General features: G+C 41.1%; 1 protein-coding gene across 2 annotated transcripts in view; it reads right to left on the minus strand.

Annotated features, from left to right (window-relative positions):
- Positions 1-25,904, minus strand: part of sntg1 (syntrophin, gamma 1) — a 39,077-nt gene continuing 13,173 nt past the window's right edge. For both annotated transcript variants that reach the window (XM_030403530.1, XM_030403529.1), the window contains exons 4-19: positions 22,978-23,112; positions 20,671-20,727; positions 20,412-20,469; positions 20,272-20,315; positions 19,807-19,848; positions 19,377-19,479; positions 18,693-18,775; positions 18,290-18,420; positions 15,627-15,756; positions 11,223-11,261; positions 9,379-9,495; positions 7,820-7,891; positions 7,068-7,220; positions 6,785-6,877; positions 2,027-2,137; positions 1-1,941 (exon numbers count right to left, since the gene is read on the minus strand). In XM_030403530.1, the coding sequence (XP_030259390.1) occupies positions 1,759-1,941; positions 2,027-2,137; positions 6,785-6,877; positions 7,068-7,220; positions 7,820-7,891; positions 9,379-9,495; positions 11,223-11,261; positions 15,627-15,756; positions 18,290-18,420; positions 18,693-18,775; positions 19,377-19,479; positions 19,807-19,848; positions 20,272-20,315; positions 20,412-20,469; positions 20,671-20,727; positions 22,978-23,112 (1,551 nt within the window). In that variant the 3' untranslated portion in view covers positions 1-1,758. The remainder of the gene's footprint in view (positions 1,942-2,026; positions 2,138-6,784; positions 6,878-7,067; positions 7,221-7,819; positions 7,892-9,378; positions 9,496-11,222; positions 11,262-15,626; positions 15,757-18,289; positions 18,421-18,692; positions 18,776-19,376; positions 19,480-19,806; positions 19,849-20,271; positions 20,316-20,411; positions 20,470-20,670; positions 20,728-22,977; positions 23,113-25,904) is intronic.

Here is a 25,904-nt window from a genome sequence, read left to right on the forward strand (position 1 = left end):
CCATGTTATAAAAGTTCCTATTTATTCATTTATTACACAGCATTATTTGTTAATAAAACATCTGCCGAAAAATAAAATAAACCTCACTTCTCTAGATCCTGTGTTGTAGGGGTACGCAACCGAGATGATTTTTTTTCTTCTTTTTTTTAAAGCACAAGAGCAATCGTTCAGGCTTTCTTTGCATAGACCGCACCACCATTAGTCTCCCTCAGACACTCGTGTCAGCTTAACAAGCCCCGCACGGCACCGAGCACTTTACTGATCCCATTTAATTTACCGTCCTCTAGAGTTTACTTACCCATGGGCCTCTTCTGTTTGCATTCTACTCTGTAAATGGAAGGTAAGAGCATGACTAATTGCGCTAATTGACCTGAACTCTTGTCGAGTATGATAGTTTAGTTGGCACTCCGCTGCATTTATAAACAGTTTAACGCAGAGTGAAGTTTAAAGGGGTGGGAGGGGGGGGAGTCCTGAACCTTTGGAGGTCATGACGCTACATATTTTTATATTTTCCTCTCACGGTGTGTCTCTATTTACAATCCAAAAAGAAAAAAAAACAAAAGGAAAAAAAAAAAGGATAAAATATTCTAAAAAATACACCATAGCTGATTTTTGAATTCTTCTTCTGAATTGGTCCACAGAGTAAAAATGATGAAGAGAGCACGAGGTTATGAGCTACCTACCTACCTCTTCCGGTGAACATCAAATTAACAAATGCCATAATCCCGACAAGTAATCCCCCAGGTAATCGCCGCAATTCATAAATCTTTGAGTTCATTTGAATGTCAGTGTTTATTTACAAAATCAAGTTTCGGTGTGAGGGGGGGGTAATGCTATAAACATGATGGAAGGTGTTTTTAATCATGTTCTGAGTGGTGTCGTCAGATAACGGTGGCGTGAACCTGATTATCAAAGTGTTCGCTCTTCGTCCGCACAATAGAAAACTACACTTTCAAAACAGCCTTTCTGTCCATAGATCCAGGAAAAAAGTTCTATTCTGCCCACTGCGGAGAAAAATAAATGAGCTTACTCAGTTTATAAACCGATCTGATGTACTCAATTCGTCCACCAGATCCGATTTCTGTCGCCTTTCGGCTTTTAGTTCGTCTCTAATTACGCTCCAGTGGACAATAAATAGTACTGCTGATTGAAGGAATGACTGCGAGATGAAAGTTTTCATCTCAAGAACACACAAAAGATGGAAATACCAAAAGCGTGGTCGTACTACGCCGTCATGTTCGGCCTCCGGACAAATCCTTGTTCGAGTTCAAGTGTCGTACTGTCTCATGTGGAACAGAAAAAAAAAAGGCTAAAATCTGATACGTTTTTTTTTTTTTCAACTCTTCAAATCTTCAAAACTTGAATAAAATGACGTAGAAAAGCAGACTACCTTGGGAAAAGAATTCTTCTTCTTCGTGATGTGTCGATTATAGGGATGTCTGAGGATCAAGAGGACAATTCACTTAAAAACATTTTTTTTTTCCTAATCACACGCTTTGCGTCCATTGAGCCTTTTTTTGTTTTTTGTTTTTTTTTGTTTTGTTTTTTGCGGGAAGTTTCTCAAAGAGGTTCATGTTTTAGGTCCAGAAATCCCAGAAAGGTATCAAGTATATCACCCCCAAAGAGGTCTTTTATTCCACCGGAGTATACGGCTGTCCTCCAAAACATTTTCCACTTCTCCCCGTCCACCGTTTTAGGCCCACAGTCGCCGCTAAGTGCAGCGTCCTTTTAGAGGGTGTCTCGGGAGAGCAGCGCCTGTCAAGTGGCGTATTTGAGTTTAGGAGTCTGTGAGTTACACGAGATAGTGGAAAGAGAAGGAAACCCAGTGGTAGTCGCGCTGCCCTGGCTCTCCACAAACATCGGGTCCAGGCAAGCAACTTTGGCAGCGAAGAAAGCGTGAATGCAATGAAGCACGGCGAAGAGGTTCGAGAACTCGAGCTCCTGCAGAGAAACAAAGACAAGACACTCAGTGGATTCACTCTGTCACCTTGTTGCTCTCCATATTCTCGTTAGGCATCTGGATTACCTTTGCTTCAATAGATTTGGAGTCTTGGTTTTGGAACAAAAACTTGATCTTGCTTTTCCCGTCATCGGACGATCCTTTCAGTTGAGAGAACTTGTATCTCCACAGAACGGCCTGAAACACAAGAGTCCAGCGTTAAACCCTAAACGACTAAAAAAATCTCTATTTCCCACAATCTGATTTGTAAAAATCCTCCTAGTGTCACCGTCACATGAATAATTCGTGTTTGAAATCCACCTGGATCCGGTGTGAAATGGGGCACGTCAGCAGATCAACAATATAGCAGGCGTTGTGAGACATAAACTTGCACTTTTGCATTTGGGAAATTTAACGAGCCACAGCAATTTCACCTGAAATAGCGGCGCCTCGTTCGGTGATTCAATTAGTGCTGAACTGAAATAAGCAAAAGCTGCGCGGTGAGCCGGGCGACTGTCAGTATATCCAGCCCGAGTCCTCAGGTAGACAGCTGGCCACGCTGTTCACATGAATATGCATCTGATCGGTGCACGCTGCAAATACCGCGCTGACAGTTCCTGCAACTCTGATCTCTGACTCTGCTCGCCATGACGGAGGTGATGATGATCACCGTCCTCTCTCATGGCAAGTACCTGATATTATATCTGTATTGTGACCGACGTGGAGATATTCTGTGTTACTTCCACAACTGATTACAATCTCATGAGTCGCTGCAGTGCTGAGCTTTGTTTAATAAAGCAGCAGTGGCATGTGACTAATCAAATTAAGTCCTGTGTTATCATATATTTTATATTTTGACAACTATTGTACTCGATATTATACCCCCGCTGCATTTATGTGACAGCTCCAGGTGCCGTTTACTTCACCGATTTCATTACAACTGACTTTATAAAACATGCTAATAAATCACTTTAGATCAAATTACCCAACAGTGTAAATGAATTCAATTAGCGGGACTTAGTCCAGCTACGACCTTAGAATAAAGATTAAACATTAGTGCGTCAGTCAAAAAAATCCACTACTATGAAATACAATATGACACCAACAGTAACCTTTTCCCTGTATACCGATGTACTCCTGTGCTGCAAGAGCTCTTCATTATATAGTATTTGATTTGTTCTAGATTGTTTTGTTTGTACTAAGTTTAGGTATCGTAGTTTCTTTTGCTAGTTTTTTGTTTTGTCTTGTAAGAATTTAGAGACCCTAACGTTTCATATACCTGGGGATGTACAGGTGCAGCATGGACCTGGGAGGCCCTTTTTTTTGTTGTTGTTGGTGTTGATGTTGTAGTAGAAGACCAAGAGATTAATTAGTTTTTTGCTACAACAACAAAAAAAGGAAATTGCAAAAAATATGTCAATGGGCAATGAATTAACTAGGTTACTTTGCTCAGTCAAGCTCAATACTTCTTCCACCATGAAGGGGTTAACAGGGCATGGATGACCATGTGTTTTGTGTCAAATGATGGCTTTCCTACACACAAGATATAATCAGATTACTTTTAATGGCGTTTACAGTGCTGCTCTATAGCCAGAGATGGAATGAAATATTCATGAATACGCTTTCGTTGGTGAAAATACTGTTTTTTTCATGTTTTCATTTCCTTGGAAGAAAAGTTCATATCTACAGAATGAGCCGTGCCTCGTCCACAGAACCAGCCATGTTGCACGGCCATGTTTCTACAGTAGCCCAAAATGGACAAACCAGACACTGGCTTTAAAGATGACCTTTTTACGTGTTTAGCGTCCACCATATAGTTTAATGGTGCGAAATGTAAGAATTTTACTGTAAAACATGCAAAAATTTACTAAAATCATTAATAGAAACAGTCTTGACCATGTGCTGCTCCCTATCTGTCTGGAGTATGAATTCGACATGTGGCAGATTCTTACGTATTGCACCTTTAAGTTGGTTGCAAACTGCAACCTCACCACTAGATGCCGTCAATTTCTACAAACTGGACCTTTAACTTCTTCAAGTATGCTCCAAGATTTGTGTACATACCTATTTAGCTCTTTAAACTCAACGGCTCACTGAAAGGATTCAGTGAATCAGTTTCCAATGACTCGCTCGTCTTCTCTGGGTAGAACCAGGATTTTTTATCCATGTGTATTAAAAAATGTGCTTTACACATTATATTTCTTAATTGATCAAACAGACAGTAGAACAGTGAGTGCTTTATCAATTCTCCATTATCCACAGGTCACTGATCTACACCTGCAGCTGTTTACAGAGGCCAGTTCACTGAGCCTACATGCCTCTGGGCTGACAGAGGAATCTATCAGCGTGGCGAGAAAGGCCACAGCCAGCTGACCCCTCGCTGAGCTTGACTTTGAGTTTGACAACCACACACGTTCACTGTGATCACTCAGAGCTTACTTACTTGCTGCGAGGCGCTACTCAGTGCACAGCTGTGTTGCATTTTTATGCTTTCAATTATTCTCAGTAATTGTGCGAAACAATAGAACCGATCACAATGTTTACACTAACCTGTGGGTGGAAAATCCAGAGTTTACAGACGGTTTCATTGTATTTTTTTAATAGTATATACAACCAGTCCATCTAAAATGCATGGTTGATGCTTTAATATAAACAGTTACTCTGACGTTAGTTTGGAGACCATCGTTGCCACAGTCTAAAGAAAATAGCAGCTGTTGTTCAAACTAGCGGAGATGCTGCTGTGAGGTAGACAGTACAGAGAATAAATACAGCATAACAGCAGGATAGGTCAGACTATCGTGTTTTATATATATATATATATGTGTGTGTGTGTGTGTGTGTGTGTGTGTATATATGTATATATGTGTGTGTGTGTGTGTGTGTGTGTGTGTGTGTGTGTGTGTGTGTATATATGCAACAAATCAAAGAAACAGGTTTTGGCGATGTTGCATCTCCGCAATGCACATGAACTGCCAGTCGTCTCGCCGGAAGTGACTGTAGTTTGCACAGCGTCACAATGATTTCTTTACATTTCTTGAAGAATGAGGAGATTCAGCACGACTCCAGGGATTCTCAGCTGCGTCGCGGAGAGCATCTCCACCAGCTGCATCGCCGTCTATTATGGGAGCAGAACTACCAGACGCCTGCAGAGAGTGGTACAGACTGCTGAGATGATCGTCAGGGCACCTCTACCATCTCTGCAGAGTCCACAGAGCAGCGTGCAGCACCATCACCCTCCCCGCCACCAACACAGGGTTTGCACACATATGCCCTCCGGCAGGAGGTATAGAGGTGTGAAATAAAGGACCTCGAGGCTAACGGACAGTTTTTATCTGCAGGCCGTTACACTCATGATAATCCACTGCCTCTGCTACCACCCTCACCCATCTGACTGTAGAGAAAGCTTCACTTCTGCGCTTCCACCCCGACTCAAAACACATAAACACACTCCATACTGCACACACACACACCATTACCTCCTGTATCTGCATAGATTTTTCCTGACACTGCATATTTGCACTAATAATGTACAGCATATCTAACTGATACTGTATCTGCATCATTTTCTTATTATTCTTATATTTATTTTATTCTTTTTTTTTTTTTCTTTTTTTTTTCCCCTCATGTTTGATTGTAAAACTGCATTCAGAATGAAAGGCAAAGAACTTCTTATCCTTGTTCGACACGTTTCAAGTTGGGATGCACATTTTCTTCTTTAATCAGCTGCCTTCACAACCTCAACAATCATCAATAATGTACGACATTTGTCAGACATTTTTCAACTAAAAAACTGTTTTTAGTCACCGACTGGATGTTTGTTCGATGCAGAATCAGAGCAGGCTGTATTAGGAGTTGCGGTAGAAGAAAAAGTAAACACCAAGTTACTCGAATCATAAACTAATTAACACAAAATAATGACTTTGTGTTGTCGGCGGCAAAATCCCACATAGATTGAGGCTTAATAATATCCGTTGGAATAGAACATCTTTTTATATAATTTTTAATTAAAAATCACTCACAATTCTCACGACAGTCTTTTGTATTTTATTCTAATATATTTAACAACAAGTTGTAACAAGACACTTTTTGATGTATTTGCACCCATCTTTTCATATCTGGGTTAATATGATTAATCAATCCTAGTTTGAAGTTATATTTTTAAGCAGGAAAATTGCTGCTTTTGGTTAAGAACTGGAGCACTGGAGCGGAACATTTCATTGATTCGCTGAGCCTGCAGATTAGGGCTCAAGTTGTTGAACACAGTTATGTTTGTGGCGTTTTCCGATTGAAACTAATTCCAACACGGGTTTTTAAAATTTGCCAATCGCGGCTCTTAATTACAGAGTAATCCCAGCCGGCGATTTGTGAGCCATAGCAGTGTACATATGGATTGTGTTTTGTGCATTTCTCTCTGTAAACAATACGCTGGCAACATTTTAAGCGTCCTTGGGGAACATTGTTGCTTCACATTGCAGGAATCAGGGCCAAAATCTTAGAGAACAATATGGCAGTGCTTGTGTCCTGCTCATCCACATAATGTGCACCAGTGGAGTAGTCTGCGTGGCTCTCAGACTTGGGGAAAGGCCAAAATGAACTGCAGGCAGGAGTGAGATGTTTGAGCTGTGAGGGAGGGGGGGGCAACCGTCAAAACAAATGTGCTCATACTCCCAAAATGCACACAGTGCAGAATAAGGTAGCAGCTTTTAAAAAAAAGAAAGAAAAAGGGAAGGCTGAGGAATTGTGATTAGTTTCATCACTCTGTGTGCAATGTGTGTCTGAACTCTCCCACAGAAAGGATCTCTTTTACTTATTCTTACTGATGAGAAAGGTCTGTCCCACACTCACCTTTGAAGCAGCATCAAAGCAGACAAAGCCCATGCTGAAGTCAACTGTCAGTCCCATGAGGTGGCTCTCCATGATACAGGCATATGTTTTACACTACAGAATAAGAGAAGAAGACGTTAAATACAGACAGGAGCTGCGCAAGGACACAAAAGCTGCCTTTGCTCTTCTGAAAAATGTCATATGAACATTATCAGTCTTTGTACTGAAGCCACTGAGCTGGAACCATGTGCCGGATTAACATCATCACGATTCCCTGCACGTTGCCTACTGTTCAGGTGCAGACCTGTATCCTCTCCACCTCCAGGAAAGTGGCCATCTGAAAAGCTTTTTCCCAGATCAGCAGCTCGCTGTCCAGTTCCACGCTGAAGAACAAGTCCTCCCCGCTCTCCGTCTGGACGCTGAAGCAGTGCTTCCTCTTATCCAGAAGGTCATTATCCTAAGATAAGACAGTACGGCTGCCATGCTGATCAGGTACAGATGGGCAGAGATAAGACAACGCAACAGCAATGCAGTTTCCTGAAGCTAAATGGACGTTTATGTGCTCTGATGGCAGAGAAAAGACTGTAGACGGCAGCTTTAAGAGCACTTGAATCCATTTTTCTCTCTATCCTCAACACTTACATAAAGATAGTAGCTATATTTACAAGCTGAGCCACAAAATGTATTACACTGCTGTATCTTTATGCAGCTTAATGTAACCCAAATGGTGCAGTGAAAAGGTACAGTGTAGGTCGGCCTATATCTGATGTAATTCGTGGATCTATGTGAATTAGATTAGCTATAATGAGTTTGGAGATAATGATTTGCAGATAGATTCTCACGATCATATTCAAAGTGACCTCGAACCTGCAGAGAATGAACAAAACAGTCTGAACCTTGAGCGTCTCTGTGGGATCGAATAAGAACACATGCAAATATATCAGTGAGTTATATGGTTAATATTAAGTGCAGTCGTCAGTTTTCCACTTTATACTAATTAATGTATCCGGTGTGTGTCTCAACGTTTAAGAATGGCAATCTTGACGGGTTCCTTACCTTTAATATCTTGCACATGATCTCATACACGGTAAAGCTTTTCTCTGCCCTGGTCCAGTCCCATGTCGTCACCTGAAAAAAGGCAACGTTTGCGTTCAAGACAGGCTCGGTCAGAACAGGAAAGAAGGTGAAAGAACTATCAATAAGTAGCAATTACAAAAAGACAAGTTTATGTCTGATAATTCTAAAAAAAAATTACATATAATCAATTGCTAGTCACCCAATCCAACTCTTTAATTACTGTTTCCAACGAGAACAGACAGATTTACTTCTTGAAATTTCTCTTTTGCTCCTACGTTTTGGCACAGAAGTAAACGAAAAGCAGGATTCTCATTTTGTAGGCTTAGCTACGGCTAGCTGGCTACTAACTGTAGCCAGCTAGCCGTAGCTAGTGCTGAACCTAAAGCTCAACCCAAAAGACATGGAAATCTAGGAGGAGCACTGGCCGAACAAGTATTAAAAAATGTATATAAAAATGTCATTAAAATGTTATTTATTACAGCAGTGGTTAGAGCTGTGCTTTACGGTTTGTATCCTCAACGATTCGTGCATCATATATATATGATGATCAATATGATTTACCTACAGGCTACAAGAGAGGAGGATCTGAGGATGAGGAATGACTGATGGGTCTGGCAAACAAAATTGCTATCTAATGCAAGTTTGGCCGGCGTCGCTGAAGTGTAAACTTGCTCAAACCAAATAAAAAGCAGTCGGAGCCATTATCATTACTCTTTACGATAGCACCTTGGCTTCCAACACCACGATCAGGTATTTTTTTATATAGCTAACCTGCATCTCCATAAAAAAAGTCGGCTATTGACAGGCCCTCCATTAGCAGGCGGCTAGTTAGCCGGGCATGCTACCATTTACAGCTTACGTCAGAGTGGATCAAAACCGTTTAATGCATTCCTCACACTTGTTATCTTGGTTTTGAAACCTGAGCTCACACCCTCCATACTGTAAAGATACTGAACCTCACGCTCGCTACAGTCAAACCTGTTCAGTTTCAAGTTCCAAGGCTTTGATTGGACGAACACCGTTCAGGGTTTAGTGAAAGGTTATTTATTGATGTATAGTTGTTGAATTCAAAACGTGTCATCCTGCCACATCAGGGAAAACACTCCTCAGTGGTAACTAGTATTCAGTCACATCGTCTGCTCGTAGCAGGCTGCTACATTCCTCCATCCATTCACATTAGCATATTCCATTTATATCAGGTTGAGCAGGCAATTTCAGTTATCTATCAATCTTCTCCCATCTCCAGCACCATCGACAGCTTATCCCTCTTGTCATAATCACTTAAGTGGCTGGCAGAATGTAAACAGATTTAATGATCACCATCAATCAGCAGGAAGATCGATGCAGCACAAATGATTATGAGTGAGCTGCTTCCTCGTGTTCGAACAGGAAAGCATTTTCTCCCTCAACAATGCATTAACATCGGGTGAAAAATCTCCCGCGGAGACCAACGGCATCAATTTCAAAAACATGGAAAGTTTGACGGTTTAAAAGAAGTTGGTGTAAAACAAATGAGGACAGAGCGGAGAAAAACTTACGGGAGGCGCTGAAAACTTGAAGAGTGAGGAACCCCTCAAGGCGAGGAACTTTGGTGAATACATTCGGTCCTGAACGGAGTCCTGCTCCTTCTCGTCAACCCAGCCCATGTAGATGATCTATCAAGCAGCGTAAAAGAGGAAGATACAGACATGAGGGATATGTGGGGTGTGATAACAGGGATAATCATCAAAAGAATGGGTGGAAGGTTTGGAAAGACAATGTTATTCAATATAACAATGTCACATATTTCTCTCAAATTAATCAAGAATCAGTTTAAACGTACTCAAAGAGATCTGACATAAGCTCATTATTTTTCTTACGATACACTTGATGAGGGGTGACCAGATTTATATTTGAATCGATATCAATAATACCGACACTAGGCCTTGTTTTTGGTATCAATACTAGCCTCAATGGGAATGCTGATGAAAAGCAGCCAATATTAAATATTATTGAATATCGCAATATTTGCCATTACATGCGACGCTTCTCGCAATATTAATTATCGAACAGTTGTTACAGCATCTGAGGGCTCGAACACATTCAAACATCCATCATTAAATCACTGATCAGCAAGTTGAGTCATTAACTGTTCGCTTATGAAGTGCTCTTTTACTGTTAAAAGGGCATTTGTAAAGGAGATCTGTATCAGATTTAAGAAACGACGATGATGACACAGCTTCCTATTTTGTTGATTATCTGACATTCTCACAGATCTTTGTATTTGTGTTTCTGGGTGGTTTTCCGGTTGGAAAAAAAAGGTGAAAAGACACCGGTGAGACTTTTGTTATCAGCTCGGGTTGTTTGTGTTCGGGGCCTCTGTGAATCAAGTTTGATCAAACCCACAAAGCACAGTGTGTCTAACTCCGCATGTCTAATATCTTAAAATGTTGTTTTTCCATGAATGTAGCTCGCATTGCTGCTCATTTCGTCATGAATATCTTATTTTACTCTATTGAGAAACATTTGAGATCTAATTCCAAGTTCTTAGGGGGCTTTGAAGATTAACCGTGGAAGGTTTGTAGCAGTTTAAATACCTGTCAGGTGCTTCATCACGCTAATGCAAAAAATACAGTATTATCGTTCTGCGCCTTCGCTTAGTAACTTTATTATAGTCCTAAACTAAAAATGTATAAACGCTGTGGAAAAATATTCTTGTGTCACAATATCCTCATATTGGCAACATGAAGGCGAAAAAAGGTATAAAATTACGTATTCAGGAGGGAGGAAAAAAAAAAGAGGGGAGATGAGACGAACGAAAGCAAAGCATCAGTAAAAAATGTTCTGAGACATGATTTAAGACACAGAGTGTGTCTTGCCATCAGCGCTCATTACAGTCTGGATGATTGCAACCCAAGTTAAAATGTTTACTTGTCTCTCTGGCTTTTTGATGGATGGCAAAACAAGTCAGTGAAAGATTCGTGACAGGCAGCCGCGTCTCCTGCCGTTTTTATTTTCTTACATGAATCGTCGAGTGGATTCACAAGCTTCTTTTTTTGTGTGTAAGGCAGAATAAATAAGACAAAAAAAAGGGTCCCCCCCCCTCCCCCCCGTGTTTGGACTGAAAGACACCACTGCGAGTTAACCGACTGAAGGCACTTAAGTTGTTTTCTGATCATTTCTCGGTGGATGGATTCTAATGATGCAAACACTCTCCTTGCGTTGCAATAGTCGGCAAGACAGGGCCGTGTCCTCGCCCTGACTGGCTGACCTGGTTAGATGTTTGATGTCTTGATTTATTTTTTTGAGATAAAGATAAAATATATGAAGTCAAAGCAAAAGGAAAAAAAAAAAAAAGCAGCAGCTGCTCTTTGCTCTCCTGCTGCCTGGAGAAACATCTTACCTGCTGGTTAACTGGAAAGTTTCGGTTAATCTTCTTCACCTGTTGAATTTAACAAGAAACATCGATTTGTCATTAAAATATCTCCTGCCAACAACCACACACCAATTACTGGTAAAACTCAAAATAGCCGCCGTGAGCTCGGCAGGGACCAGAAATCACTGACAATGTCTCGAAAGAAAACAAATAAGCGATGAATCACAGTATCTTGGCTAACATGTTAAACACAGCACTGAAGGAAGAACACTCGAGCTTCTTCATTTAATTCAATGCATGCAAATTACGAAATGAGATAGAGTCATTTCCACAAGGACCCGAGGCTCTTCCTTAAAAAAATCCATTTAAAAAAATCCATTCTCTCTGTGATAATAAAAGCAGGGCGTAGGGGGGGGGGAACTACTGAGAGAGCAGTGAGGCTTTAAATTAAAACACTCTGCTCACATCACAGGTATCACTTGCTCCTAATCCACACCATGCTATCAATATAACGCTTCCTCCGCAGCACAACACCAAATTAAGCCGTCCGGACCCGATCCCGTCCTCCTATAGAGGCCGGAACAAGTCACAGCTGCTTATTTTTTTGAGATGTTACTCAGAGACAAGATGTGTTTTTTGTTTTTTTTTCGGTCAAGGGACTGAGAGCAAACAGCCAGATAACTGTCAAGATGTGAGGACATATGGGAGCAGTGACAGTGGGTTTGTTCAGATTCAGCTGTGTGGCTGTGAAACTTGAAAACCCACCTCGCAAACATAACCAAGAAAGGGAGCGGGGGTCCAATTCTTTAAAGTTATGAAACACACATCTCTTACTTCATCCAAAAATACATACAGGAAAACTTTCAGTGGAGTGTAAGGGTGCCCAAGAGGCAAAAAAAGTACCTCAAGTAACGTAGTAAAGTAAAAGTGCTGTAGTTGCCATTTTCTTTCTGTTTTGAAAGACTACAATTCTTGTTAAAGGACAAGTTCACACAAAAATGAAAATTCAATCATGTAATCGCCCTCATGCTGATGGAAAGGTGGGGGAAGTTTAGTCGTCTACAAACATATCCAGAGCTCCACAGCAAAACACATTGCACCTTCCTCTATCAGATGCCGAAACTCTGGAATCCCAGAGATCCCGAATCGACTCGAAGGACACTATTTACACCCTTTGAAAGAGCTTGTGCACCAACTTCTCACGGGATGCATTCTAACACTTTTATCCTAGCAGCTAAAGTTAAGATGCTGGTGAAAAATAACAACTTTTTGGGGATACATTTGGGATCGTGTGGGGCTTCCAGAGACTTGGAGTATGCTGCATGGGCTGTATGGAGCAATTTTATGTTTCTTTTTCTAACCTTTTCAAACAAGTCCCCGTCTACATCAGTTGTTTCTGGGAATTTCGCTGTAAAAGAATGTTTTGAGGACACTTCATCCACATTTCCCTAAGCAGGCAACACCGGTCACCCAGATGCTCACTGAATTTTTCCATTTTTGGTTGAACTGTTCCTTAATGCGACATTTTGCAGTCACTGTCACAAACAGTCGATGCCCCTCTCGATTGAATGTATTCTTCATCGCTTATACAATAATAAAAATAACACTCCACTGCAGGTAACTCCTGTGAGGTTCCACGCCTGCTCCTTGTAATGTGATGCGACGGTTATCAAGAATCTTTATTTAATCCTTTGAGTCAAAATCGAATTTTTCTGGGGACGAGTAAAAAGAGACTGAAGAACAACATTCATATTTTCCATTTGCGGAGCACAGATCACAATGAAAACAAATGCAAAACAGAATGTGAAATAAATCAATAACATCATTCATAAATAAACATCACTCAGTTAAAACAATAAAGACAGCATGCTCCTAAAAATGCCCTGAAGGTTCCATACAGTCTCAATATACACTTCAAGTGCCAGTACTTTGTAGTACTGCAACGCCGACGCCTCGTCTCTGCAGTCTCTGCATAAATGTTTATCTTATTTTACTTGTGTGTATATGTTTTTGATGGTACACTGAGTATCCCTTTTAATCACGTCAGAGTCACTGGTTAAGTTGCAGACTAACATCTTATATTTGTAGAGTGCGACACGGCTGCGGAGTGGATCCTCCTCCTTTGTTATCGCTCACAGAGCTGGAGGCATTTATTCATGACGAGTGGTGCAATATCTGACTATGAACAGCGCGGTTCAAGTGTACGAGAGCTATCCGAGAAGGACTGAAGCCGCTGTGCGCTCACAAAAGGATGACCCTCTTCTTTAGCGGGTCATTCACATTCTCATATTTTTAGGTGTTTGTGCTATTTTTGACATCTCATTTGCAAGGTTTTCCCATTTAGAAGGCGAGGTGCATTCATTTTCATTTCTTCAAAAAGGTCTGTCTATGAATATTTAGCTTGGCTTTTTAAAAAAAAAAAGCAGATGCAAATTTGAGAACACAAACCCCTGTAATACATTCTCTAGCTTTGCAGTTTATTGTTTTTTGTTTTTTTTTCATTATTGGTTTTTGTGGAACTGTGGCTAATCCTCAGCATGATGGATCAATCAATACATCACTTCATTTGTCCCTAAAGGGCAAACGAATAAAGGACATTCACAAAACATGTGAGTAAACACAGAGTGTGTGGGTTAGAAATACGTTTCTATTGACAGAGAAAAACGTGAAGTTATAAAATATGTTCTAATCCGGACTCTGATTGAAGAAATGTATTTGAAAGATAGCAAATTCATGATTTATTGTATCTGTACATTGTTTTTGTTCTACTTTGTTCCTTAGTGTTATCTGAACTACTGTCGGATGGATTGTCACAAAGGTTTGTACAGACATTAGTGGTTCTACTCAACCAAGAGTAAACCAACTATGTAATGACAGCCACTGCATGTGGATGATTTGAAGACTAAAGTTTGGCATGATAGCCGTCACCATTGTTGTTTTTTTTGGACCCAGAAGTGACCACATCTGGACGAGAGGGTGGAGCTAGGGAGGACATCCTGACTGGATCCGACCGACAAGTCGTGGACACGCCATGGTATCAACATGTCAGTCACAAGCATACCTTGCTCCACGGACAACAACCTCTTGATCAAACTGCTTGGTGATGTAGCAAAGTTAAAAGCAGGGGTCATTTTTCTCATATGCTCACATAAAATCAAAGCACAACCTGGCTTCACCTTTCAGTTCCGTGAATAACATGAATATCCAGTGACTTTTGTTTTAGCGTCTCGGCGCTAATTAGCAAACGCTACAATGCTAACACGCTAACCTAATGTGGTACACGTGGTAAAACATACCTTCTGAAAAGCCGCCCTTTAGCAGCGGCGTTGTGAGCGTGTTAGCATAGGCAATCGCAAAAAGGAATCTGTTTGTTATAGATTAAAGGGGACAGAAATCAATCCACTTCTTTAGATAGGTAGGCGTCTGAAATAATCAGCCAAATGAGGCAGTAACGTACAATAAGACATCTATTCTTTGAGCACAAATCTGTGTGTATTCCTACACCCATCTTGGCTATTAGCTTACACTCACACCTCAGCAAATGCCAAGGCCAGAGTGAGAGACACACTCTCGATTGTCGAAGCCATTCGCTTCGTCCACTCCAATTAACCGTCATTATTCCCTGGAGTCTCTCTCTGGCATACACACACACACAAACACACACACACACACAGCAGCCCTAGCTCTTTCCCTCTCTCACCGCACACTGATGGACTGGTGATAATTACTAATCCCTGGTTTTCACTGCTGCTCACTTCACGTCATATTCATGTCAGTTTGAGAGCCAACACTCCCTCCTAGATGCATATTTCCAGACAGCCATTTAGCAGGCTCTCTATAAATACAACTTGTATTATACTGCGTGGAATTAAAAAAAAAATCCCACCTTTAATACGCAGATAAATGTGTCACAAAATGAGACACAGTTTGTCAGGTTTTGCATGAGCGAATGCACATGATGGAGCTTGTTAGCCGTGTTTGTTTTTGACCCCCCTGCTGAGCGCCATCGCCCATCTGGATCCACAGAAACATCTGTTGTTTTTAAAGCTCACAGTAAGAGAACGAAGAAAAGCTTTGTTTCCTTTTTGTTTGTTGCTGCCTTTTTTTCCCCCCCGTCACTCCCCTGTTACGTATCATGCTGAATTATAGATAATAAGTGCGCAGGTCTAGCTGGGGGGAGTGAGTTTAGCGCGGTGCAAATGCTTTTGTGACCTCGAGGCTCTCAGAAATAAGTGTTCGCTTAACTCACTGTGTGAAAAGACATTAGTATGTCTCTACTTAATGCCATGACATTTACAAAGGGACTGTTAGACGATGCGCAAATTGAAAGGCAGCTGAGCTAACACCCAACCCAATATCTCATTGGTTTACATGGGAGACTTGCAAGAGGCGGCAGAGCTAACAAGTGTTATTGGTTCACTGGCTACTCACATTGTGCTTGGTGAGATTAGAAATGTTGCCTGCTATCGCCTGAAGCCAGTCCAAGCAGTCTTCAGCGGTGGGAAATTGCACGACTCCGCTGCAAACGCCGTCCACAGCTATGACCTGGAAGGCATTTTTCCTGGAAGAATTAAGCCATAAAACAAAAAGATGATAACATGATTTCACATTTTTTTCAGTCCATGAATTACAAATTATACAGAACATAACTCTTCTGAGCAATTCGCAGTGTTCAAGGAGGCCGTTTGCTTCCGTTTCTATCAGTTAGGAATGAGGAGCGACTTGCAAAGACCGGAAAATCAATGTAATAAGCATTTTAATCAACTTTATCTTTGGGGTGGTCCAACTTTGATCATCACAGGCCTTTATTCAATTTTAAAACTCTGGACAGTCTCTCTAAAAAGTTCTAGCTGATATCTCCATGGCTGTTGTTGTTGTCGTGTTGTCGCTCTAGGACCTTCATTGCAACTGACTAATCAGGCTGTTGTTATGTCATGGCTTTGTGACTCGTGTTGGTGTCGCTCTAGGACTGTTAAGTTGTAGCAAAAAAAAAAGAGTCCGAAATGCAGACCCCAGGCAAGCAAATGGTGGAACAAAGAGCGAGTTTTAATGAAAAGCTGGCAGGCAGAAGGAAAAACAACGAACCGAGGAAAAACAAAACAAAAACCAGCACAAACCGAATAAAGCGCAGGGAACTCAAGACAAGAACGCAGACGGAACACGAAGAACGAACACTGACAAACTGACAGCAGAAAGAGAGCAAACACATTGGACTAAATATGCGGAGGGATAATGAGGGACTGATCAGGACAGTCACGATGGAGGAAAACAAGACGAGACAGGAAACAATTAAACTGAACAACATCATGACAAGGACCATCATCTCCATTCACGGAACATATTATTATTAGTTTTACAATAAGATGACTTATTATTTTGCATTCATTTTCAGTTTTCTGTCACTATTTGGTTTTGACAGGCAACATAAAATCCGTGATTGGTTTTAGTTTGGGTTAAAATAGACTCTTTCATAACGTTAAACATAGTTCACAAAGAATAACTCCACAAGCAAAACAAAAACATTCGTTAAGGTCAATCATGTTTTTGACATTACAAAAATATGATTGCCCTCAATTAACTATGATTCGCCTTGAACAACACCAACACGCCGATATCAGACTCATATCAGGCTTTTTTTATGAACTGGTCTGTTCTCTGCAAACATTTCTCATATATGAATGTCATGTTTTTCTTTGAACCTGCGTTCACTGATCTTCTGGTAACGTGGGGTCAGTGTGAACAAGTTATTAACACAACACTGACATGAACATGCAACAGCTGGTTACACGTCAAGCGGTCATGGAGCAATAAAGCATTAATTTGAAGTGGCATTTATGGCCACCTGTCGAATGTGCGTTGAATATTCCCTTGTTTCACCCTGACCACTCACAGGCAAGAACTCCAGACTCATACATGCGCCACTTTGCGCCTGAACAAGGCTGGATCTGATATACATCACTGTATGTGTAAATATGTGCTGACCATTTTTCATTTATATGGTTATTTTGTTAAGATGGAATTGTTGACAATCCTTTTAATTTTATTTATATGTTGTTGATTTTGGAGGCCCCTGTTGACAAATCTGTTAAAAGTGTGCGTCAAAACAGCAAAATATAATGTCAAAAATAAAACTAAATAAAGAAAAATCTCATCCTGCTTCCTTTTAACTGGCTAACGATGCATGCTACTCACTGCAATTCTGCTTGGGAAAATGTTAACCAGGATGATAAATACTTTAATAGAAAAAGTCAATATTCTTGCTGATGGTCTTGTTTCATACTGACTTTGCTGTTGTGTTGTATTGCACAATGACAATAAATAATCATGAAGACTTGTATCTGTAGCTGCTAAATGCTCCACTGAGTTCTTCAACTTAGTCGCTAACTTCTGGCTGGCTGGCTGGCTGCTTTTTGGGGCGGAGCAGGTGGAGTACAATCGGAAACAGCTGCCTGCTGTGGCTGAAAATTACTCAGACAGTAAAGTAGCAGATCTGAACCCAGCTATAATCTGAGGGGAGCTGCAGGATCAGATGACAATTGTTTATACACAAGAAACAGAATACGTCAGAAATACACAGGAAATGTAGATTATTCAAGTTGTAAGAGGCTAAAAGTTTTAACAAATTAAAATCATTAGTCTAGTTTACTTGGTCATTTTGAGGCGCTAGGTTTGACATTGTCAGATCTTACAGTGTTTGGTAAGTTGATCTTTGTTGCTATAAAAGAAACTGAACCCATTAGCTACTCTTCATCTGATCGATATTAAACTTATGTTACTCTTTTGCAATTTTCTATCAATGGGGCTCACACACATGCCAAATCACAACTGTGGTCCATTAAGAGTCAATCCACAAGATCATCATCATCCACACTGTCACCAAACTTCCTTACTGACAGCGTAATGGCTCATTACATCATGCTCAGACAGCCCTGACGCAGAAGCACAGGACTCGTACACTTATTTAATTGTGTTTAAATGATTATACTAAATAGCAGAAAATCTGCTCCATTTAAAAAAACCCAAAGCATTTAAAAAGCGATTGTGAGCCTAATAGGGGAGATACCAGCGCTTCAAGATCGAGTCCTGCAGCTCACCTGCAGGCGTCAGAGCCCGGGATGTACTGCGACAGGCGAGAGTGAAGCAGCGGAATAAGGCGCAGGTCCACCCATCTCTTCTCCCAGCGCAGCCCCGGTGACGTGGGCCAGGACGAGCAGGACAGCGTGTCCTGCGGAAGTGTGAAACACAATGTAGAGGAGCGCGTGGTGTCAAGAGCTCTAGTCCTGCCGCTGCTGCTGTAGTAGCTGCAGGTGTATAGGCAGGCTGCAGAGGAAAGCTGATTCACTCTCCTCAGAACGATAAAGATAGAGCATCCCAGTTATCAGGGAGCGGTGACAGTTGCATGGAAACAACTTTCTGGCAGTGGGGACGCTGCAGCATGGTTACAGAGGGACAATTATAGAATCACTCAGTCAAAGAAGAGACTAATGGAAAAACTACCGTGTTGTTCGGATGGTAGTTCAAGTGCAGGCCACTATCACACAGAGGAGAGGAGGTCCCACTACTCTGGTCGCTGGGGATGCCTGAAAACACAGCAGGGACACACACACACACACACACACACACACACACACACACATACACACAAAAAAGCCAATAAACCCTACAAACTCAGAGCAACACCCCCTGTCTATTTCAAGGCTTCCAACTGCAGTGAATCATAGCCATCAACCAAAGTGTGATGCTTTGTTCTCCAGCACTGTAGGGCTCCTGCTTTGTGCCAATTTGTATTCAGTTGACTGGTTGGATGGCCAGTCAACCTGGCCTACATACGCATATGAAAGGATTTTATAAAACGCTTTCATGTCTGATGACGGGCTAAAGCTTTCCCATGGAAGAGCAATCAATGGCGCCACAATGAGCAACGTCATATTTTTCTCTCGTCTCACATCCGCTTTGAGGTTTGAGTTACGTACTTCGCTCTTTTTATACCCCTCTTTAGCCAAACGTCATCTTTTTTAGAGCCGGATGTGAGGCTTTGTAAAATTTTTCCCAGGCTCAATTCTATAGTCACCAGGACAACCGATCCATGACAGAAAATAATACCAGCTAAAAATACTCCTGGTTAATTATTTTGCAGTGATTATACACTTCAATTAAGCGGTGTTTGGAGAGCTTTCTTACACGTGCAGTCCTCACACAGGGGCAGTTTCAGGAAGGCTGGAGTCTTCTTCAGGAACGAGACAGTGAGAGTCACTTCTTCACCAGCGTTTCTCAAAACCTGGACCTGCGAGATAAAAAATGCAGGGATATTTTTACAGCGGGAGCTGTAAACTGTGTTTTTCTGCCGATTGCGTGCTGTGATGAAACATGGTGTGCTAACGTCTAACTAAGAATGGAAAGCCGAGATAAGGGATTTACACAGAGACAGAAGTTACGCTCCGTACACACACATTTCTTTTAGTTGCATTCAAAAAAAAAGAAAGAAACGGGATGAAACAGACACAACTGGCTTTACAAGTCAAAAGGATACAAATCATAAAGTGAGACAAGATAAGCCGCTGAAAGAGCTGTTCCAGTGTAAGAAAATATGAGATATGAGCTGACAGCTTACCACTTCCTCGTGGCGATAACTTCTAACGTTTATTCCATTTATCTAGGAAGAACAATAACAGGGTTACCCTAAATAATACTGCTGGCATCATATCACTGTAGCTCCATCTTCAGAATGATTAATGAGGCAAGCACAATAACTGTTATGGCATCTGCGCTGAAAGCTGTAAACAAGAGAGTCACATCCACAGTTGCCATGAATACAGAACGCCTTTGGCTGTCTCGGAGATGTTTCCTCGGCATCACACGAGCCGGGAGAGATGAGATGTGGGAAGAGATTTTTTTTTTTTTTTTGCCTGATATACTTGTAACCAATGAATGAGCGGGGATGTGACATTTGCGTATAGGGTCGCAGTTTTTGCGGACATGTGGCAACGTGAATTATTAAAGATACAGCATTTGTTATTTTTTGCAGTGTAGGATGAGGTGCGTAAACAAGCATTAATCTGAGTTCTGGCATTTCTACCTGAAGGATGCCATCTCCGATGAACAGCAGGCCAGAGAGTTCAGCTGGAAAAGAAAAAAAACATGTCAGTAAAACTAACACGGAGAGTAAGATGAAAGTAAAAAAAAAAAAAACACACGCACACAACAAAAACAACATACCTTTTTGTTCTTTTGATATTTTTGATATCACAACAGGGATTTTGTGTTCTGCTCCACCCTGAGGGGACAAAATCAAATCACATTAAATTGACGAAGGTATCACAAACCCTGAATGAGTCGAGGACGCTCGCGAGGAGCTAATTTTTCCAGCGAATCCCTCGGCTGGTGCTGTTTGACAAGAAAATGATCAATAACACTTGTTCAGACTTAATTTAAAGGAGTTGTGAGGAGCAGCCTAATCAGCTGGGATCTAAATTACCTTGATGCTCAGACCGAACCCTCCAATTGTCTGCCTCCGGATCGTTACAGTCCTCTCCTGCAAGAGACGCAGGGAGAATCAAGAAATGACTTCAGACTGACGCTGAAGCGGCCGGAGCTCTTACAACAGAACCAATACGGAAAGGTTGCTATTGCCACAACTAAAATTCAATCAGGAGCAACTTAAAACCTGAAAATAAAATCCTTATTTATTTGTGAAAGTTGCATCTGAGGTACCAACATAACTCACTTTTCCACTAAAAGGAAGCACTAGTAATTCAATATTGTCGTTTTTTTAGACGTTTACAGGAATCATATGGCGATTTACGCGTATTCACTTTCTTGCCAAGGTTTAGAGAGATTGATATAGATTTACATGTCCAGCATACGCATTACATTTGAAGATGGAGCCAGGACGAGATTATCTTAGCTTAGCATTAAGACTGAAAGTAAAGGGGAAACAGCTAGTCTAGATCTGTCCAAAGCACCTAAAGCTAGGCAGTTGGATCCACGCACAGTCAGAGTAAAAGATCATTTGTGGGTTTTGGTGGAGTGAAGAACATTTTTTCACTCCCCGCTGCAGACAGTCACTGCTCCCGGCTGTTGTTTGGCAGCAAACAGTTACAACGCAACTTCCCTGTGAAAACCAGACGACCAAAACTAGATTAAGATTTTTACACTTTTGTTTGATTTCTTTTTAAAGAACTTTAGAGGTGCTGGTAAGCAGATTTTCCACTGTACAGTTTGACAGAACAACACTAGCTTGTTTTCCTCTTCTTTCAGTCCTGATGCTAAGCTAAGCTAATCACCTCCTGGCTCCAGCTCAGTGCAGAGACGTGATGGTATTGACCACATCCAACGTTACTTTTAGAATAATTTTGATACATTTTGATGTGAATCTGTTGACAATTGCAATATGTGTCATGCTTGTCATCAATTGCAACTTCATGAGGCCAATCAAAATAATGTTTATGAACCACATAGTAATTATTCACCATATACAAAGTATTAAAAACATCAGTTGCAACTTCATAATAAAACAATTCCTTAATAAATGTTTTAAAAGCATTGTATTGTTTGTTAACAGTGAACTAACCATCAACTGAGGTTTAATTAACTAACTTCACCTTAATAATGGTTACCATAAAGTTTTGCTTTGCAATGCTACTAATATTATCTATAGCCATTCCAAACTATGTGAGACAACATTTTGAACCTTTTTTGACAAGCTACTGGTGGATGGGGACGGAAATGACACATTTTTAACGTTCATTGCCCACCTGGTAGACAGGTGCCGAATAAAAGGAAATGATGCAAAAGAAAGTGTTGGACTGCCATAAAATGTCACTACTAAGTTTATTAAAAATTTTGAAAATGCAATGTTTTCTGCCGTGCAGCAGACCTTCGCCGAGCAGCGAGCTCACAATATGAAAAAACAACATCGTTAAAAAGAAATGATCAAAAAAGTGTCAAATTCATGAGACAGTGACAATAAATTCAGACTCTTCTGAGGTTTGGATATGAAATTTTGACTTGTTGTTCTCCTCCTTTCTTTTAAACTCTCTTATTTATAAAAAATTGATTTTCTTTGCATTGCCCATGTTGTTTTTCTTTTTTCTTTTGCTGTTTCTTGTTGTTTTCTATTTTCTTTTATACTCTATAGATCTTAAGATCTATTATCTGTCGCACTCTGTTTTTTATTGATCCCGTAATTGTCTCTGGTGTTTGAGATTTGACACCGTTTTTCTATCGATCGTTACGGCCCGTAGCACTCGTATAAAGATGTTGTTTCATATCGTTCCATTTTTGGAATTTGATGCCGACAGCGTGCTGACAGCTTGCAGGAATTCTGCATTTTAATTTCTTTTTTAAATATACACGTTTAATTGGTCACCGAGGCTTAAAAAGATCTGCAGTAGCACTTTCATCCTTTACATTAATTAGTGATCATGTTTGAGAAGACACGCGCAATTCCTCTATTTCGGCTTTGACAGCAAAAGGTTAGTGGGTGAAAAATAACGTTTTGGGAAAGGTCATGAACTGAGGGGTTTTAATGAGAACCAGTGGATTTGTACAGAGTTGTCAGAGATGATGACAAGTGAGGTCTGAATATCTCTCTGTATGCCAGGATCCGGGAGGTGAATCACTATTTAATAGCTCCATTTGATTTATGAGGAATAGATTAACTGATTTGTCATTGACGCAGACATTCACGGTATCTTTATGCTGCAACCTTCACTCACTGTGCCGTACATGTTAATGATTTTTCAATGTAACGTATAGAGGAGAAGCACCGGGGGCTACTTACGCTCGAGTAGAAAGGCTCTCCCGACACACAGATGACATCTTGCTCTTGAATGGTCAGAATATCTTTGGCCAAGTGTAGTCGAATATTAAACGGCTCCTCATTACCTTCTTGCATCAAATAAATCCCAGTCTTTGTCTGCAAACAGTCAGAGAGATAAAAATCATTCATCATCCCTCCGTGACTAAATTAACTGGCCATGAAATGAAAATGTCATTGAGAATACTCGTCTGCAGTATGAAAATGTGAATTGGGATACAGACTTTTTCTGTTGATTTTTGTTTTTCAGTACTCTCCTTGTTAACGCCGTTGTTGGAACAAATAAACCGGCACTCTGAGTAATAAACACACATTTAGAAAAGAAAAAAAACACAAGACAGCTGTTGATTCATGGTTTCTAATAATGAGCAGACCCTCGCTGAAATTGATTCTTATGATTCATGCCCTCTGTTTGCTTTTGTACACATGCACCTTGAGATGAAAAAAACAAAACAAAAAAACAGAAATTATACCATCTCATTTACATTAAGGGAAAGGCTGATGACGGTGATGACAAATTAAGAACCTGTGAAATTAAGTGGCTTGAACCAGGCTCTACAGTTGAATCTCCCAGCGTGAGGACTGTGTCTCTTTCCAATGATCCATTTAAAACATGCTAATCCGCATAAATTTGCATTCTGCATATACTCCCTCCTCCCCGGCTAATTGCGATGCCTGCTCTGTCCTTGACTTAAAAAGGTCTAAATAAAAGAAGCACCTTCACCTGACAAGACTGCTAATGGAAAGAAGCCACCAGTGTCAGCATCCTTGTCGCCTAGCGTACGTCGCTCATCAGTTAACAAGACAGTCGGGCGGCTATTCTTAGAGCTACCATCTCGTCCGCAGGTCAAACTTGAATCAAAGTCAGTTTATGGAGCATATTATCTTTCAACCCCAAATGAGGGATGTTGGAGAAGCGAGCCTCGGCCTGCAGCTGCAGCGTGAGGAATGAATTGTGGGACGCATTAATTCACATTATATGAAGTAATGTGCGTGCGAGAGTCATTAGCCGAGCAAAATGAGGGCAGTAGTGCCGTAACTGTACATAGCTGGTTCAGACAGTGTCTCACGTGGCAGAGCACTGACCCGCTGTAGTGCTCGCATTGTAGCTAATTAGCCTCCTCACTGATCCTGGTTTATGTTTCTCTAAGATTCTCCCCTCCATTATTATCTACACCGTGATCGGAGCAGATCCGCAACAAGGACATCTGTTTCTCATCCAGGGGTGTAGAAGGGAGGGGAAGAGTTCAACATGGAGAGTGTGTTAAAGACATTGAGCTAAAAGTTAGTTTTTCATTTTCAATGTTGATATTGTACATCATTGGCTTTAGATGTAAGATGTTACCGTTGGTGGACTCACACCCCCCTAAGAAATGTGAACGTGGTTTAACCCACACCTGCAGCAATTTGTCCCCAAAGCATTACATTATTATTCAAAAGTGGATTTGGCTGCGCTGCTCAGACTTGCTTCCAAGTTTATCCAGCATTTCCCCCGACAGACCGCGATTATAAAAGAGACATCTGTAAGACAGTAAAACCGTGTGCTGCAATTATGGGACAGTTATGACTCTTTTATGACTTTTGTGAAACTTTTCTCAAGCCGAGAAGAGCGGCTTCTGTGACGTCATCGCAATGTAAAGCCTGTCCTCCATAAGCAAGGAACCTAAAAAAAAGAAGGAAGGGTCATCATGTCAACGAATGTCGCGTTGGGGCGTTGTAGACTGTGGTGTCAGTTGTATTGAGGTCAACGGGAGATGTGTGGAGAAACACACTTCAACCCAACATATCTATGTCGTTTGACTTCTGATGAAGAAACGCCTCCGGAAAATGGGCACACACTTCAGAGAGTAGGTTGGCGACTGATTTTTTTTTCTTGCTCATGGTCTAAGTGCAGTCTCATCGGTGGGAATCAGTCGGACCTGCCTCGTTTGATCAAAATATTATCAGCCCCGTCACTCAATTGGGGGAAATCCTGTGGTTAACCTCCTCTCTGAAGTGTGTTCGCTCATTTCCTGAAGGCATTTCTTCACCAGCAGTCATTCGATGTACATATGGTTTTAGTGTGTTTCTAAATGCATCTCCTGTTGGCTTCTATACAGCTGACACCACAGTCTGGGCCCAAATTTGGTGACGTAATAACCCTTCCTTCATTTTTAGGTTCCTTGTGCGTAACCAGGAAGTAAACCTGGAAGCTAAGAAAACTATTTTGGTGTGTGTGCCAGGTTTTTTTTAAATAATTTGTATCTATCCATACATATGCCCCAAATTTGGTAATCTGTGTCTGATGTTAAAGACTTTGAAGCAGTCATTCCCCTTTAAAACAATTCAATCAACATCAGCCTTTCAGGAGAAAAAAGGAAAGCCACACTGAGAGCAACTTGCTGGCAGTGGTACGTATCGTGGTTTGCCAGTGATTAAACAGTTTGCTAGCTGATAAACGACGCAGAGCTGGATTTTGTGTGAGAAACAGCCACATAACTGCAGGTCCATCATCACCATCTTCTCATGTGATTGAGGACGTGAGACATGTGGCTACTAAAAGCTATTTACTGCAGTTTACACTGAGCAACGTTAACACAAGTCAGTTTTAATAATGTTTATACTTGTTGATGTTGATTTTCTATTTATCTTAATCCTACCCACTGGGATACCTGCAGACTCTGGAGTTATTCTTTTTGTCACATCTCACAGGCGCTTTATTCTATCGTATCAATTTTCTCATGTATGTTTCGGGGCCCTGGGGGATCCCGTTCAAAGGCACCCAGTTCTGCCAACGCAGATTTAGTAGATGGAACTATTTATTGAGTTCATCTTTGCCGAGGCTCCCGATAGAAGGTTTGAAACACTATCAGGGGGTTTCAGGGCACTGAGTCATTTAGAAGAGACAGACA

This window comes from Sparus aurata, chromosome 21 (genome assembly GCF_900880675.1).
Source record: "Sparus aurata chromosome 21, fSpaAur1.1, whole genome shotgun sequence".
Taxonomy (NCBI): Eukaryota; Metazoa; Chordata; class Actinopteri; order Spariformes; family Sparidae; genus Sparus; species Sparus aurata.